Below are 17,462 nucleotides of genomic sequence, written 5' to 3' on the forward strand. Positions count from 1 at the left end.
GATACGAGTGATAAATTACCCCAAGCTGTTAATAGTAATTGTCTTGTATAAACTGTGAGACAAGAGTAATAAAATTGTTTTGTAAAGTGTCGAACTAAAAGGACTTAAATAACCGACATTCTTTCTACAAGTAAACGATCGTGAAGTGACTTGCATAATTTGTTTCAGTTCGTAAAGACTATGCATTAAATTATTTCGTAGGACTGTTTCTCAGGAACAGCACTTTAACTTATTTCACAAGATGGTGGGATTTATTTGCAAATCTGTGCTTAACTCATTCTTGTAAGACTGTGCTTTAGAATATTTCACAAGATCGTGCCTTTGTCAAAGAACTTAATTCCTTTTCGTAAGACAGTGCTTTAGAAAATTTTACAAGACTGTGCCTTCGTGGAAGAACTTAATTCCTTTTCATTAGACTGCGCCAAAGTAACAGTGTTCCTTTCACAAACTGTGCTTTAACTTGTATTCATAAGACAGTGCCTTCACTACAGCATTTACCGTGTTTTCACGTATTACGTAAGACTGTGTCTCAGTAACATAATTTGCTCTTTTCGTTAGACTGTGCCAAAGTAACAGTGTTAATTTCATTTCGTACGACTGAGCCTTAGTGTCAGAGAAGGTTCCGGACTTTGTAAATTGTGTTGCCCCATTAACTTAAATATCGTCGACGAGTGTATCAGATGAAAATTATTTCATATTTTGAACTGTGCTAATCCTTCCTTTCATCATAAACTGTGATACTAAATTAATTCAAATTTCTTCGAACGAATGACTAACATATTATTTGTGTTGAAGCTTATGAACTGTGGAACTTGTACATTATATGAACAGTGCCATATAATAATCTTCAGTGCAGTGCGGTAGAGAAGTGTCGTATAAGATCCTATTGACATTCTGTGCGAAGTCTACACACTTCTTTACTCCCTTCATGGGATCTCAGTTAAATAAAATCTTAATTAATTATTCCACGCTGCATGCTGACATCACCAGATGTCAGACTCCTGGGTTCGAGTCTCAACAGAACTTCAAGGGCCGTCAACCGCCGTGGGATAAAGTGGTGCCATGGTGCTGAGAGGAGTTCCATGGTGAGGAGGAAGGAGTACGACGTGGGACATCACCGATGCCGAGGGACAGCATCTCTTCCTACCTTTGCCTGGACTTTTTAAACCCCTACTGCTCGTCTGTAAAAGGTGATATAATTTGTCTAACTTGCATAAACATAAGGTTCAACTTAATAGGAACTTATTATACTACCCTTCTCTCTCTGGTTTTCCTAGCATGGACCGTACACGCCCTGGCGTCAACCCAGGCTCTCCACTGAATTAAAGTACGGGCGTTCCGGTTACAGTATGAATGAATGAATGAATGAATGAATGAATGAATGAATGAATGAATGAAGTTAAAATCTAAAAGCCATAAAGAATAAAGAAATGAAAAATAAATATACCTGAAGATGTGAGTATTCTTCATCTGTGTGAACTTCAGCTCCAGTAATGAGATGGAATTTGCAGTGCAAGGCATGTTTGCTGCACTGGTGCTTCTTGAATAATTCAATCCTTGGGGCTTGTTTCATCCAGCACTCCAGAATTCCTCTCATACATTTTACAGCTGACTGGCCCAGCTCATGAGACTTGCCTCGGTCATCATCTATTCGTCTATAGGAAAATGGAAAACATTAAGCAAGTACTTGACAGTCAAATTTAGAAAAAAATACCATTTAAATTAGGAAGAGAATTAAAATGAAGATAAAGTGACAGATGAAAATCTGTGGATGTACAATAATTTAAGACTAATATCCACCTTTATGAGGCTTCATACACATTTAAACATATCAAAGGCAGAAATGTACGAATGACACATGAACATAACAACATATAACTGTTGGGCACAAGTCAGTGGAGGCAATGCCAGACTTAGTTGCATTTTGATGACTATCATTTAAAAAAGTCAAAGTTATAGGACCAGATACCGTATTTACTTGTGTATAAGACCTCCTAGTGTATTAGATCCCCCTAGCTTTTCAGACATAGAAAATGAAAAAATAAATCTCGCATACAAGACACCCCCCCCTCAACATAATTCGTCAGAGAAGAACAACGATTCTGCTTTGAAGTAGGTACAAACCTTACTGCAGTTCCGATGACATCACACAAATTTGTGAATAGTTTCGTCCGTACGATCCGTGCAATGAAAACTTGTCAAAGTCACGCGCTACATCTGTGTTTCATAGTTAAGAAATGTTGCCTCCGTAGCGTAGGCCTACTGCAGCTCTGATGAAGTCGCACAAATAGGTGAATAGTTTTGTGTCCAACCCACACAATGCAAGCACACATCAGTCATGCTTTATGTCTGTGTTTTGTAGTTAATAATGTCCGCCAGCGCAATGGTTAGCACAATTATCTGCCATTTTTAGGGGCCTGAGTTCGATTCCTGGTACCGTACTGCCTGAGATTTTAAAATGGCAGGAAGATTGATACCAGTATGCAATATACATGCAGCTCCCCTCCATGGGAGGCATGCCTAAAATGAGCTGCACCACCTTGGGATGAGGAAATGGGTTTACTTTAGTTAAGAAATATTCACAGTTGTTGCTATTAATAGTCCATAGCAGGCGAGATCATTAACAAACTGATCGTTTAATATCTCGAAACTCAGGCCAATATAGCCTACGTCATTTTTTTTTAAGAGAAGTAGGTTTAAAACACAATAAAAACCATCCAATCATAACGATTGTTTTACTCGCCAATGTACCTATCAAATAAAAATAATAATAATGATGAGTTTAGTCCCCGCTAACTACTTTTATGATTTTTGGAGATGCCAAACTCAACATACTATGTATTAATAAAAAATATAGAGACAACGAATGTATGAAATTAAACATTATTATGGTAATAAAAAGCATTACCGCCATACCTGTAGTAGATATCCATAAATGCAGCAAACTTTTCTGTTATTTATTTTTATTCTCTCCATCGTGGAACTTCCGGCGCTATCCAGGCACTTGATAGCATGCCCAACCTAAACAATGTAGTCTCTCTTATCTCAATTACAGCTGTTTAGGTAAATCCTGATGTGATAAATGTAGAGAACAAGCATGAAATATACTTTAAAATAAAGGTCTGACTTTCAATGGCCACAGTTATCCAATGAATGCTTTCAGTCACTATGTATTACAATTCAGAAGTTCAACTCATAACATACACTAGTTATCAGCTGGTGGGCTGGCATGCTTTCTACAGCATGGCTTCTGCTACACAAATACCAACTGGGAATAACAGAGACCATCTCCAGAAACCATTTGTGAATACATTCTCACTGTTTAGACTCTATAGTCAGGAACGAAACTATTTTTAAAAGTTTCATAGAGGTGGGATCTCAAATACTCTAGCCTGCCATAGATGACGTCAATTGGAATGATGTCACGCCGGTAGCAGGGAAGTTTGCGGCACAAGACGATGATAATTCAAATGGAAGCAGTGATCAGGTATACTGTGTGGTAGGCCTACTGCTTAACTGACAAAGACAAATCACTGGCCATTACGTTCTTTGTATTAATATTGTATTAGCATTAATTTGCTGGATCCTTCCAGCAAACAAAGACACCTGGTGTGAATGTGGTGCTGAACAAGACCAAAGCCACCTACTTATCTGTCCCCTCCTGGACAACCCATGCACATCACAAGATGTTTTTAGAGGAAACAACAAGGCCATCGCAGCTGCAGGTTTTTGGAAATGCTGACCGGACACGGAAATGATCAATGAATTGCATAATATGATAACCTTATCCCTTTTCTCTATGGGGTTGAGTATGAAGTGAGACAAATCTTTGTAACGACATCAACCTCATTAGAGGGTTAATGAGATTAAACGAATAAGTGATATAACAGTACGTAAAGGTAACTAAAACTGGCTATATTTACTTTATATGTAAGCCTAAAAGTCATGTGTTCAACATTTATTTTTAAATTTAGAAATTCTGCCTTCCTACAAAAATAGCCAGTAAAACTCAGAATACATTCATCAGATCATTAAAGAATAGTGTCAAATGTTTACAGGTACAATTTATAGCTCTTTATAGTGGGCTGAGACAAGGAAGTGTTCTATCACCAATCCTGTTTACAATAGTAATGGATGACATCATGAGAACAGCAAAAGCAACATATGGAGGAAGAGAAATGAACATGATGTTATTTGCAGATGATATTGTGATTTGGGGAGAAGACGACAGGAAGGTTCAAGAACAGTTGAATGCGGTGAATGGGAAGATCGAAGAATGTGGATTGAAAATAAGTGTAGAAAAGAGTAAAACTCTTGTTATGACTAGATGGGAGAAAGAAGGGAAAGGTCAGATTAGTCCTGCAGACAAGCCCCTGGAAGTAGTGGAAACGTTTAAATACCTGGGGAGTGAATTAATGGAGAATGCTCGACTGGATACTGAGATTAGTAAAAGGATTCAAGCTGGAAGTTGTTTCTATCATAGTCTAAGAAACATGTTATGGGACAAAGATGTGCCAACGGAAGCAAAGGATACTATGTACAAGATGTATTACGCACCCATAACAATTTACGGAGCAGAAACTTGGACAATGACAAAGAAGGATGAGAGTCAAATACAAGCAGCAGAAATGCAGTTCTTGAGGAGTATGATACAGAAGAGTAGACGAGACAAAATAAGGAATGAGAAAATCTGGGAAGAAATTGGAGTGGAAAAAATGAATGATAGAATAGAGAAGAGCCAACTAAGATGGTTTGGGCACATAAAGCGAATGAGCGACGAAAGAATGCCAAAAAAGGTGATGGAAATGCAAATCCAAGGAAGGAGAGGCCATGGATGACCACGATTGAGATGGAAGGATACCATCCAACGCAGCATTATAGAAAGAAACCTGGACTGGGACACAGTGTTGGAGGAGGAGTGGTGAAAAGACCAAAGAAAGTGGAGAGGAACCATATTTGCCCCTACCCGGCTACAGCTGGATAAAGGGAAATGATGATGATGATGATGATGATGATGATATAGCCTAGAAACCATGTGTTCACTGTACAAAATTTGAAGTTACTGCATAATGGTCCCCCTTCCTTCTTTGGCTGTATGTGTGGAGGAAAAAGATAATGGTGGGTCTAATACATGAGTAAATAAGGTAGTTAATTTAGAGTTGTATAAAAACTACTTGTAGCTTGCTTGCTTGCTTGCTTGTTTGCTTGCTTGCTTGCTTGCTTGCTTGCTTTACACGTTGTAAAATTAAATGACCAGAGTGATTTTATTATTTACCTGTAAGCTTGGTAGAGACTCCATATGGCTGCAGCACAATAAACACTGTCTCGAACACTAGCAACAGTCCCCTCAGTAGATATAATAGGAAACAAGCCAGTGATACAACTCTGATACCTCAACAGCTGTCGTTTGACTGGAACAAATAAAGCATTACTGTCAACAAGGAAGTATGTACGCCATTCATCATACAGCAAACTACCTCATTTTCCACAAGTGATAGATAAAGAAATAAGCTAATATTTTATTTTTCATGCACACTGAGTTGAACTTAAATTTCCTATGATGTAATTGTGACGTTCACTATACTACAGAGATGAATTACCAACCAGACAAAATCTTAGGACTATAATTAGTAAAACTTTTTGTACTAAATGCCAAATACTGTAATTAGAGATTAAAATGTCACCATTGTACCTAGAAATATCATTAAGCGAACTATTTCAACCTAGAATTCTGACCGGTAAGATTCTATCTTCTAAGATTCAATACTGTACAAGTTACATCAAGGAATTGTCGATCTAAATTATACAAGAGCAACAGGTTAATATGTTTCCATCAACATTGTCACAAAGCAGTATTTTCAGGTGCAATAATGATACAACTAAATGTGGCTTTTTGAAACTCTTCAAAATCGTAAAAGTAGTTACTGGAATGTAAAATTAATAACTTTTTATTTGTCTTGGCTATAAAAGCACAGAAGGGGAAAAGAATCAAAGTAAAATGATATCTGCCCAACAGAGGTTAAAATGTTAAAATCGTACTCTGTATTTCTTGTGATAGACCAGAATTGTTCAATGAGAGAGAGAGAAAATGGAGATTCAATACTGGTAGTGTGCAAAATTAACACCTTTTACAATATTATGCTCCTTCATGTGTATTCAAGAATATTTACCCACCCACTAATGACCACCAACTTCTCCCAAATATTTTCCCTCCAGTTTAATTTTTAAATGTAATTTTTAATCACAGTTAAATGGTAAGTAGATATAGTCCTATGCTTAAAATTGCATGTTTGATTCCAAATGCCAATGGAGTTTTGAAAATAAGCAAGCAAGCTTGCAGTTTTACGTGACTCTTGATATTGTTGTGAAAAAGGCCAAGGAACTTCCAGTTATATGCGGAATCTGAACCACAGATCTCCCACAGGTTTTGGTTCGGAATAAAAACATGGCCACTTGTCACTCACCTTACTAAAGGCAGAAAGGTCTATAGTATGCCATATAGAATATGTTGATACCTAGAAGATTCCTGTTGTTCACTGCATGAACGCACCTAGCAAAGTTATCCCTGATTATTCTAATCACACTGTTTAAGAGTACTGGATTTTCTTTGGTGACAATCATCACTAAGGCGTCAAGTTTATATAGTCTGACACCGAGGTTAGCTGGTTCAAGTCCTGTTGATCAAAAGCTTCACAAACAAAATGTTGGCTGACAGGGTAGAAGATATGATGGTATACAATTTCTAATCACTAGATTGCATGCCAAAAGCCTCAATTCAATTCATAACCTCTCTGCAGTGTTCATATGGAGTGAGTTCATATGATGCTGTTGATAGAGATTTGTCCGTCGGATGGAGACGTTAAGCCTTCAGCAGACCCATTGGTGTTATTTGACAGGAGTACGCTATGTGGCGATACCAGGTTCTACCCTCTTCCTTCCTTAGCTAAGGAAAACAGACCATAAAATGACACCAACTGATAAGCCCCATATGTGGAGCCATGGTTTCAGGTGATGCAGCTATTGTACAATATAATAACTGAAACAAAAACTTACCAATTCCATAGTAAATATCCAGCTGCCGGACTGTATCTTCATAATTACACATTTTTAGGACTAGATCTCCATCCAAATCGATCACACTGCCATGGCGCAAACTGCTCCTGTAAAGTGGTAGTAATAATTAATGACTTGCGAGTCTTTGATTCTTACTATCCCATATACAAATATAAAACCATACACACACTTCTGATACAGAAATAAAAGCACCTTGCGCTATAGATTGAGTCGCTGCAAGTCCCCATTATGGTGTATCAGAATCCCTCTGCTACAGTTAAATACTGTATTTATTCCCACATCACTGAAAAACAAGAAAGAACTTCTTGAAATTAACCCAAGCTGACTGATTTGAAGATGTTAGGACAAAATTTACAAAACTTTCAATTAAATGGAACTTAAAAACAACGGGTTGGAGAAACAGTAATGCAGACAATTTTAACTGTGAATTTCAAACATGGTAGACAGTGGCAATTACCTGAATGAGAACCATGGTGGTAAGGAGGAATGATCAGCTTCATTAGCAATTTTAATATTTGTATAAACACTTATGTTTTTTTCTGGTATACATTCCTGACCTGGTCAAATAACTGGAAAAAGGCTGTGGATTTTCATTTCATTGTACCTCTGTAGATCAAGTACTTGTCTCCTGTGCTCAAGTTTATAGGATCTAATCCTGCGATAGCTGGTTGACATGTACAAGTGCTTAAACATCAGAACTAAGTCGGTACGATTATTGACACACGAAAACACCTACTTTCAGGCCAAAATAATTTTGAAGAGTCACAACACCAAGACCATCTTTACAACAAGAATAAAAATATTCCCAATGACACTTTGCTGAAGGAAGAACCTTGGAACCCTCTCTCCAAAGCAAACACGTACAGTATTCGTACCTACCGCAGGAAGATTTGCAGAGAGACCACTGAAAGCATTATTAATACCAGGCTGAAGGAACATTAGTTCATCCAATAAGAAATATTTGCAATGGCACAACACACCTCTCTTTCCATGATATTCAGCAAATTGGCTATGTGCTTTGGTTCACATAGCTGAGAGCTTGCATTCAGGAGATGTTGGGTTTGAACCCCACTGTTGACAGCCCTGAAGATGATTTTCCACTGTTTTCCATTTTCATACCAGGCAAATGCTGGGGCTGTACCTTAATTAAGGCCACGGCCGCTTCCTTCCCACCCCTAGCCATTTCCTATCCCATTGTCGCCATAAGACCTATCGGTGTCGGTGCGACGTAAAACCAATAGCAAAAAAAAACTTCCTTCCCAGTCCCAGCCCATCATCTCCATAATATCTATCTGTGTCAGTGCCATGTAAAAAAAAAAAGAAAACAACAAACCCAGCAAATAGTCTTTCCACGATTGTGAAATTTGAGGAAACTATGGTTCTGGTTACCATTACTCACAATCCTGTAATTTATTTATTCACCAGTATCATGCACATTTATACCATGAAACTATTGATATAATGAAATATGAGAAAAGTTTCAATACAACAGGAGAGGCTACAAATAAGCAGAGCTTGACAACCTACACCTGCCTCTCACAACTCTCAAAACTGAAATGTAATAGAAGTGTTTGGTTAAGTGACATAATTCCTCAAATACTATGGGACTGACATGGCTGGTCTGTGCAGGAAGTGGAATTGAAATTAGGAACAGAATCAGTGTACATGAACTGCAAAGTGCGTTACAAGGTGTGAAGCTTTCACTGAAGTTCAGCTTTATTTACTAGCTGTTTAAAAATTGAATGGATTTATTTATTTATTTATTTATTTATTTATTTATTTATTTATTTATTTATTTATTTATTTATTTATTTATTTATTTATTTATTTATTTATTTATTGATTGATTGATTGATTGATTGATTTATCTATCTATCTATCTATCTATCTATCTATCTATCCTGAGCATACATATATAGCTGGTTAGTTGAGTTTCATTTAGTTTCTACAGGCATAATCATGCTGCTTCTTTGAGACGACTACATCCACTCACCACTGCGGGCACTGCACTTGCTGTTACTGCTTCTCTGCGCTCCTATGCCCCAGTAGTCTGCTACGAAGTCTTAAATTATACTCCCTGTATATAAAATAACTGAACTTGATATTGTTAGATCTAACTGTCTTCTTTTATCACTTTTCCCACACCAAGATAGGTTTGGAGGTACAAACTGTGTTGCACATGCATATTTGGCCTTTTTTTAATGGCCGTAGCCCCATCCTGATGCAACCCTATGTGGGTGGATGTATTCACTATTGCATGTTTCTGTGTTGTATGATCAGTGTGGCGTGTTGTGTGAATACGAAGAGGAGTGTGATGGGAGAAATACAAACACCCTGTCCCTGAGATAGACAAATTAACCAGAGTGATTAAAAATTTGGACATTGTTGGACCTTTATGTTCTCTTATAAATTATATGAATAAAGAATTAAAATCACAGATAAGAATTTTTGCAGACAATCTTATGCTGTATAGAATAATAAATAAATTACAGGATTGTGAGTAACTGAAAAAGGACCTTGACAATGTTGTGAGATGGACAGCAGACAATGAAATGGTGGTAAATGGGGAATTCAAGATTCAACAATGAAAAGTCCTCTCAGTTTTAATCACTGCATTGATAGGGTGAAAGTTCCTCATGGTGATACCGTAAGTACCTAGGTGTTAAAATAAGGAAAGATTTTCATCGGGGTAATCACATTAACGAGGTTGTAAATAAAGGTTACGGATCTCTTTATATGGTTATGAGGCTATTTAAAGGTTGTTGTAAGGATGTAAAGGAGAGGATACTTACGTTTCTGGTAAGACCCCAATAAGAGTACAGTTCTAGTGTATGGGACCCTCGCCAAGATTACTTGATTCAAGAACTGGAAAGGATCCAAAGGAAAACAGAAAGATCTGCTCTGGGTGATTTTTGACAAAAGAGCAGTGTTACAAAAATGTTGCAAACTTTGAGCTGGGAAGGCTTGGAAGCAAGGAGACGATCTGCACAACTAAGCAGTATGTTCCAAGCTATCAGTGGAGAGATGGTGTGGAATGATATCAGTAGATGAATAAGCTTGTTTTCTTTCTTTCTTTTTTTTTTTTCAAAGGATCATAACAGAAGTTAAAACTGGAATTCAAGAGGATAAATTGGGACAAATATTCATTTATAAGAAGAGGAATTAGGCATTCAAATTATTTACCAATGGAGGGCAAATAATTTACCAAGGGGGGTGTTCTACAGATTTTCAACTTCTTTGAAATAATTTAAGAACTGACTGACTGACCGACTGATACGTACAGACTGTATGGAAATGGAACCATATCACAGACCAATTCATTATTAAGGTGCATAAATTCTACAATGCATATAATAGTCTCACAAATCCAGGAAAAGAAACATAAAATAACCTAATCACTTCATGCATAATAATATGAATAAAAATTATTTTGTAGTTTGTAGTGGTCTATTCTAATCTATGAGCCTTACCTTAAATACGGTACGCTGTAAAACAAATGACGCTGAAATTACTGATCATCTACTGTCCATGTTTCCCTTGCAATGAATAATTTATTTTTTGTATATAATAGTTTGACATATTATGAATTCAGTTTTGTGTTAATTTATACAATTACCGTTCTCACAATAGAGAAGGTGTTTATTATGAAACATTAGTTCCAACATGAGGCATGTTGAAAGAATGTTTTCAAGACACTCAACTGCAAACATTCCTGAATTATGCAATAAGATAACACCATTTATTTTGCCCTTACAGCAACGTTTGTTCATCAACATGTTCTATAATCTTCAGAAACGTCATAAACAATGTGTGGCATGTGATGGTACACATTTTGAACACATATTATATTAACTCAATGTAATAACATTTTAGCGTCATTTGTTTTGCTGCATACAATAATATCAATAAAAATGCTAATTGCTTTACATCGCACTAACTACTTTTACGGGTTTTGGATATGCCGAGGTACTGAAATTTAGTCCTGCAGGAGTTCTTTTATGTGCCAGTAAATCTACTGGCACAAGGCTGACGTATTTGAGCACCTTCAAATACCACCAGACTGAGCCAGGGTCAAACCTGCCAAGTAGGGGTCAGAAGGCCAGCGCCTCAACTGCCTGAGCCACTCAGCCCAGCTACAGTAATATCCTTCCATCTCCAAGATATGGTAGAGGTGGTGGTGGTGATTATTGTTTTAAGAGGAAATACAACTGGGCAACCATCCTCTATTAGCAATAATTAGAGGAGAAATTTTTTTTTTCTTTTGCTATTGGCTTTACGTCGCACCGACACAGATAGGTCTTATGGTGACAATGGGACAGGAAAGGGCTAGGACTGGGAAGGAAGTGGCCGTGGCCTTAATTAAGGTACAGCCCCAGCATTTGCCTGGTGTGAAAATGGGAAACCACGGAAAACCATCTTCAGGGCTGCCGACAGTGGGGCTCGAACCCACTATCTCCCGAATACTGGATACTGGCTGCATTTAAGCGACTGCAGCTATCAAGCTCGGTAAGAGAAAAAAAATGAATGGGGTCCAATCTATATATATAAAACAAGAGTTTTGTCTGTACATTGCTCAGAATTTGAAAAGAATGGTGTTTCTGTATCGGTCATGTCCACTGTAACAAGGAAATGCACTTTTTACTTTTCCATAATTTCTGTCTGTCTGTCTGTCTGTCTGGTCTGTCTGTCTGTCTGTCTGTCTGTACACGCATCATGAGAAAACGGCTAAAGAGAATTTAATCAAAATCGATATGTAAAGTTGGGGGATGAGCTACTACAATCTAGGCTATAAATCATTTTATTCACACTGAGTGAAATGATAGTTTAGGGGAAGGCCTAAAAATTAATTCTCGAATATTTATATTATTAGTGGCCCTATCGATAAATACTACATAATTGAAGCTATATAGAATTAAATTTCCGATCACTTATGACCTATACATTTTTAACGTACCGGCTGTGAACATAGATATTCATTTATTTGTATTTTTGTTGCTAAGCCCAATTCAACACCGAGACACGACAAAATGGGCCAACAGAATATAATGAAAATCGGTATATAGAGTTGGGGAATAAGAATAGAGTTGGGGAATAAGAAACTACAGTCTAAGCTATAAAAAATTTTATTCACCCTGGATGAAATTGTAGTTTAGGGGAAGGTACCTAAAATTTAAATTTTAAATACCTATGTTATTGCTCCTATCAAAGAGTACTACATAACAAAAGTTATAGAGAATACAATTTCTTATCATTTAAGCTTTATTCAGTTTTACCGTACCGACTATGATAAGAGTGGCATTTCAGAGTCGGAAGAAAACAAATGTGAAGGCCTACAATATCGAAAATGCGTAAGATATATCAATATCAACAATAACATTATATTGACCATTGTTTGTTGTGATGTTGTTTGTCTCTTATGCTGCCTGTGAACTACGATAGATGGGATTACTGCTGCGTACCGAGTATAACAGTCTGACTGAATATTGGCGGGAAAGAGCTGGGGAGTGACACAACTTTCTTCTTTAGCATGCCATTCCTCTGGTTCATACATTTTCTGATACTGCTGGTACGTAACACTGTTTCATCATAGTATTCCAGCTATTCGATCCCTATTCTGACGCGTTGTTTTTTTTTAATGAGCAGTGTGCTCACTCAAGGCGGTGGCTGACTTAGTGGTAGTAGTATGACCCGGTCTAGAATTACAATTTAGGACTATTCCAAATTATAGTACCACAATTCACTAATAAACTCAAAATTCAACTCTGAAAAGAGCCGTTTCTTAAGAAGGGCTTCTTCCTCTTCACTTTTATTAAATTCTACATTCATTTTATTCCAAATTAGCAGTGAAGAGACCTCTCATCTGGCTTGGAGGAAAAATTTGCCTCCAAGGCAGACAGATTTTTCCGCTGCCAGTGTAGTGAATTGAGATTTCACGACTCATCAGGTACTCCTAGGAAACAGATTAGTAAAAGGGCATAGGTTATGCCCTGGGAATCTTCACTATTCGACTCTCCAGCCCCCCACCCCCCACCGAAAGAAGACTGAGAGTGTTCATGCATCACGGCTGTGTGCGGGTTGGAACTCTGAACAGCTCTGGAACTTTGGACTGTTTGATCGGCAGCGTAGTAATGTTCGTTAAAAGTAAGAAAATGTGTGGTTTTTCGTTTGATCGAGTATTTCATATGAAAGCATTGCTTTTAATCGCGCCATTCCTACTGACGTCATTATAATGACCTATGTTCATTTCTGTTAGGAAAACCACTAAGACTGTCTTTCTGAGGATGTCAAAGGCAGTTGGACAGTAAGTGTCTGCCATTATAATAAAAGCTCCTCAACCTGATTGTAACTGATGGTAGGCAAGCGGGCCTACCATTACAATGAAAATTCCCTAACTCAGTCTTCGTATGAGAAAAGGCGTTTGGTGACTTCCCCGTCGCATTTCTAGAGTAACGGTAAGAGCTATGCAATTTAATACAATGTTGCTCACAACGTGTACACTACCTAACCTAGAATTCTGTATACAATGTAGAATCCTGTAGCGAAGCACGGGTACATCAGCTAGTTATTTATAAAATAAAGCTACCGGCCAAAGAAAGACAAGGGCAATGAAAGGGTGAAAATGAAAGTCTCCCTAGGCCTTGTAACCCTAAGACTGCTGGAAACAGAAAAGAACAAGACTTGACCAAGAGAGGTTGGATAGGGTAGATGACAGTGAGGAGCCTGGCACATGTAAATGAAAGCAATGCCAGGACTCAGCTAAGGGCCCCAACCCACTCCATCTCCAAGATCCAAGACACTACTACAGTACTAATTATTATCTATCTACCAACTGCTTCTTGTATGAAATATGATTATACACAGCATCAGGAGAATGGAGGTATAAGTGAATGAGAAAGTCTTAAATATTCATCAAAAAGTACCTAAGAAGACCAAGTTCCCATTATGAACGACTTAAATTTCGGATTGAATATTTTAAAATAAAAGGTATGCTAGATTGTCTTCATTTAAAGTTAGGAGGTTTAAATGGAATATCCATAAATGCAGAAATAACAATAATAATAATAATAATAATAATAATAATAATAATGTTATTGGCTTTATGTATCACTAACTACTTTTTACGGTTTTTGGAGACACCAAGGTGCCGTAATTTAGTCCCGCAGGAGCAGAAATCATCAAATAAAGATAAACACTATTTGATAAGACCCTCCATTACAATGAGAGCTGTAGATCACAAGTCAACAAAAGTTCCAATCCATTTTTCTTTACAACCTACTAACACAGATAGGTCTTACGGCGGTGATGGGATGTGAAAGGGCTAGGAGCAGGAAGGAAGTGACCATGGCCTTAATTAAGGTACAGCCCTGGCATTTGTCTGGTGTGAAAATGAGAAACCATGGGAAACAATCTTCATGGCTGCCGACAGTACGGTTCGAACCCACTATCTCCCAAATGCAAGTTGACAGCTACGTACCGCAAACCACATAGTCACTCGTTCAGTCCAAAGTTCCCATTTGTGTAGCTTGCCACATTCTATCCATTTAACTTTCAAGATTATTATTCTGAAATGCTGGTTAATGACACCACAAACCTGTCCAAGCAGGCTATAAAAAAAGTACTTTTATCATTCTCTGAGAAGGAACCTGGGGAAAATACTTAAAATCACAACCACATTCCCAGTTCATATCACGTTAATGTTTCACCACATACAATTCATAAACATGCAGAAGATGCTTCTTAATAAATGATACATGCATGACAAATTCGCCATCAAAAACTGAGATTTTCTTGAAATGGCAGAAGCCTTACCAACCTCCTGTCATCTCAAAAATTGGGTTACCTTATACAAGCCGACCATTGTCAGTTCACTTGTAGGTGCCGTTAAATGTTATTAGATATATTCATTAGGGTGCAAAGAAGTAGTATGAAGTTTATTCTAATGCTGTTAAGCAGTTAAATTGTTTTATAAGGGAGAGGTTTTGAGTGTAAATTTGTACCTCTCTGTGGTGGATTATTACACACTGCTAACAAAGCTCGAACTACTGACAGACAAAGATACCCCTTTTTGCAAATCTTGATTTTCACCCACTTCTATATAATATCATAGAGTGTTGCATGTCCGACACTATATTGGTTCACTAAATCACTCTGTTTCTCACCTCACTCCAGTTTTTTATGGACATCACACTTTTCACTAAACGGTAACATTTTATGCTTGCATTTCCCTGAGTTCAGCACTGTTTAAACCACAGATGACATTCGTCACACAAAAGAAAATGCGCAGCTGCCAAAGGAACACCGAACCGTAACAAACAGTATGTGATGTACAATAATCCAAGTGAATAGCAGGAAAGAAAATAGTGGGTGGTTGTAAAGGTCGTACTACAGTTAGTTCCAATTCAGATCCAAATGTTTCAACAAAGTATGCCAAGTTAAAAAAAGAAAAAGAAAGAAAGACGTGCCAGACTACTGAACAGCCAGATTATGAAGACTGTACTCTAGATCCCATCTGTCCTGCTCTTAAACAGGTGCTTGACTCCCAGCAATATACAGGACCTCTCTAATAAACCTATACCGTCCAATGGTGTTTTTACTCTCCGAGACCTAAGCAGCAGTACAGGAGGCATGCGCATAGTTCTTGACCTTGCAAGAAGCGTGTACGTGTTCGACCTAGCGGCTAGCATCAATACCCAGTCTGAATCTTAGTTGTTAACATGGTGAAACAGTTATCAATGCAACACCATGTTTTTGTATGTAAAAGTTATTTTAAGTACGAGCCGGATCGACGGGTTTGCAGTGCATTTGCTCAGCCATTTCCTGATGAAGTGCCACCTTCATGAGCACAGATTCACGTAATTGTAAATAAATTTGAAACTAATGGCTCAGTGCTCAATAAAAAACATGCATGCACATGAACAGTTTTAACTGAGGAAAAGCCAGAGGACATTGGTGAGAATTTTGTACAGTCACCGAATAAATCACTCACAAAATTAGCACAAGTAGGGGTTTTGGTTTCTTCTGCACACAGAGCTACAAAGCTGTTATACATCAAACCGTACAGGTTTACATGGGCCCATAGTTTAAAACCTGCTGATCCAGCTACAAGAGTAAGATATTGTGAGTGGTATCTTGCATCACTGAATGGTCGTTTATTCAACCCACAGCTTGTGTTCTTTTCGGAAGAGGCCTGGTTTCATCTTAATGGTCCTGTGAACAGTCATAATTTCTCGCTATTGGTGTGAGAAAATCCTAATGGTGTTTATGAAATCCCTCCTTACGAAGGATGATACTTCCAGCATCTTTTATACGGTAAGATTTCATATACGATTGTATACGCACTTAAAACAGGGTGGCTGCACACAACGTTTTGGGCTGAGACAGCTACCATAGCGCAGAGTACAAACACTGCATGTTTGGCCTGGGTTTATAAGAGAAACCCTGTATACATATATACAAGATGAACATACACACCTCACATTGTTTAAACAAATATGGATCACCAGTTAAGACTCTCTATACCAACTTCTACCTTTGTACTTCTCTTACTCCTTATTTTCTGGTCTATAATAATGGAGTCACTATTCTATACAGTATTTACTGATTGAGGGTGGAGAAAATGAACATTTTCAAGGTGCAGCCAACACCTACCAAAGATTAACAATGATAGTATTCTGCAAGGATTTTTCCTGACTGCCGTTTGCTGTTGCTACAGGCACTGCAAATTTAAACAACCCATTCTGAAATGTTGGCTATCCTTTACAATTGTTTTCCTAGAATCTTAAGTTTGTGAATACATCATGGACCCAAATAACCATTTATTTCAGTGAACCTCTGAACTAAATAGTTTTTATATTTTCCTACCTTTTGGCAATATAATTTAAAACTGCCAAGACAGGAATCTCTTAGAACACTCAAGACCAAAATGTTATGCATTAGCAGTCCAAACACGCACACACGCACACACGCACGCACGCACGCACATGCACACACATACACACACACAAGCACTGTAAAAGTTTTAAAGTGAGTAGATATGAAAATGGCACAGAATAAAAAAGGAAATCATGGGACATCTCACAATAACTCGTGCTAATGAAAGACTAACATCTTACCATTCCAAATGATTACAGAAAGATAGCTGGTTACATTAAATTATCTGCATAAATAAGAAAAGTAATATAAAAAGGATTATTTTCTAAATTATTCTAGGCAATTGTAATGAAACAACATGCAATTTAAAAATGAATGCAGCATTATAGCTAGTTTTAAAATTAGTATGAAAAGCATTTAAAATATAACTAAATAACTGAATATTAGAGGTAAACTTACATTTTAAAAAATTGTATTTCATCGTCAAATAAAGTATAATACTATTTAAACAGACTATA

At 37.4% G+C, this 17,462-nt stretch overlaps 1 protein-coding gene across 3 annotated transcripts in view; it reads right to left on the reverse strand.

Moving 5' to 3' along the window:
• Positions 1-17,462, reverse strand: part of LOC136857181 (probable phosphorylase b kinase regulatory subunit beta) — a 119,800-nt gene that overhangs the window by 92,463 nt on the left and 9,875 nt on the right. For 2 of the 3 annotated variants that reach the window (XM_067135629.2, XM_067135627.2), the window contains exons 2-5: positions 7,267-7,357; positions 7,054-7,160; positions 5,276-5,411; positions 1,448-1,655 (exon numbers count right to left, since the gene is read on the reverse strand). In XM_067135629.2, coding sequence (XP_066991730.1) covers positions 1,448-1,655; positions 5,276-5,411; positions 7,054-7,160; positions 7,267-7,301 — 486 coding nt within the window. In that variant the 5' untranslated portion in view covers positions 7,302-7,357. The remainder of the gene's footprint in view (positions 1-1,447; positions 1,656-5,275; positions 5,412-7,053; positions 7,161-7,266; positions 7,358-17,462) is intronic. The other variant, XM_067135630.2, reaches the window with a different exon arrangement.

The sequence above is a fragment of the Anabrus simplex genome, chromosome 1, assembly GCF_040414725.1.
Source record: "Anabrus simplex isolate iqAnaSimp1 chromosome 1, ASM4041472v1, whole genome shotgun sequence".
NCBI lineage: Eukaryota > Metazoa > Arthropoda > Insecta > Orthoptera > Tettigoniidae > Anabrus > Anabrus simplex.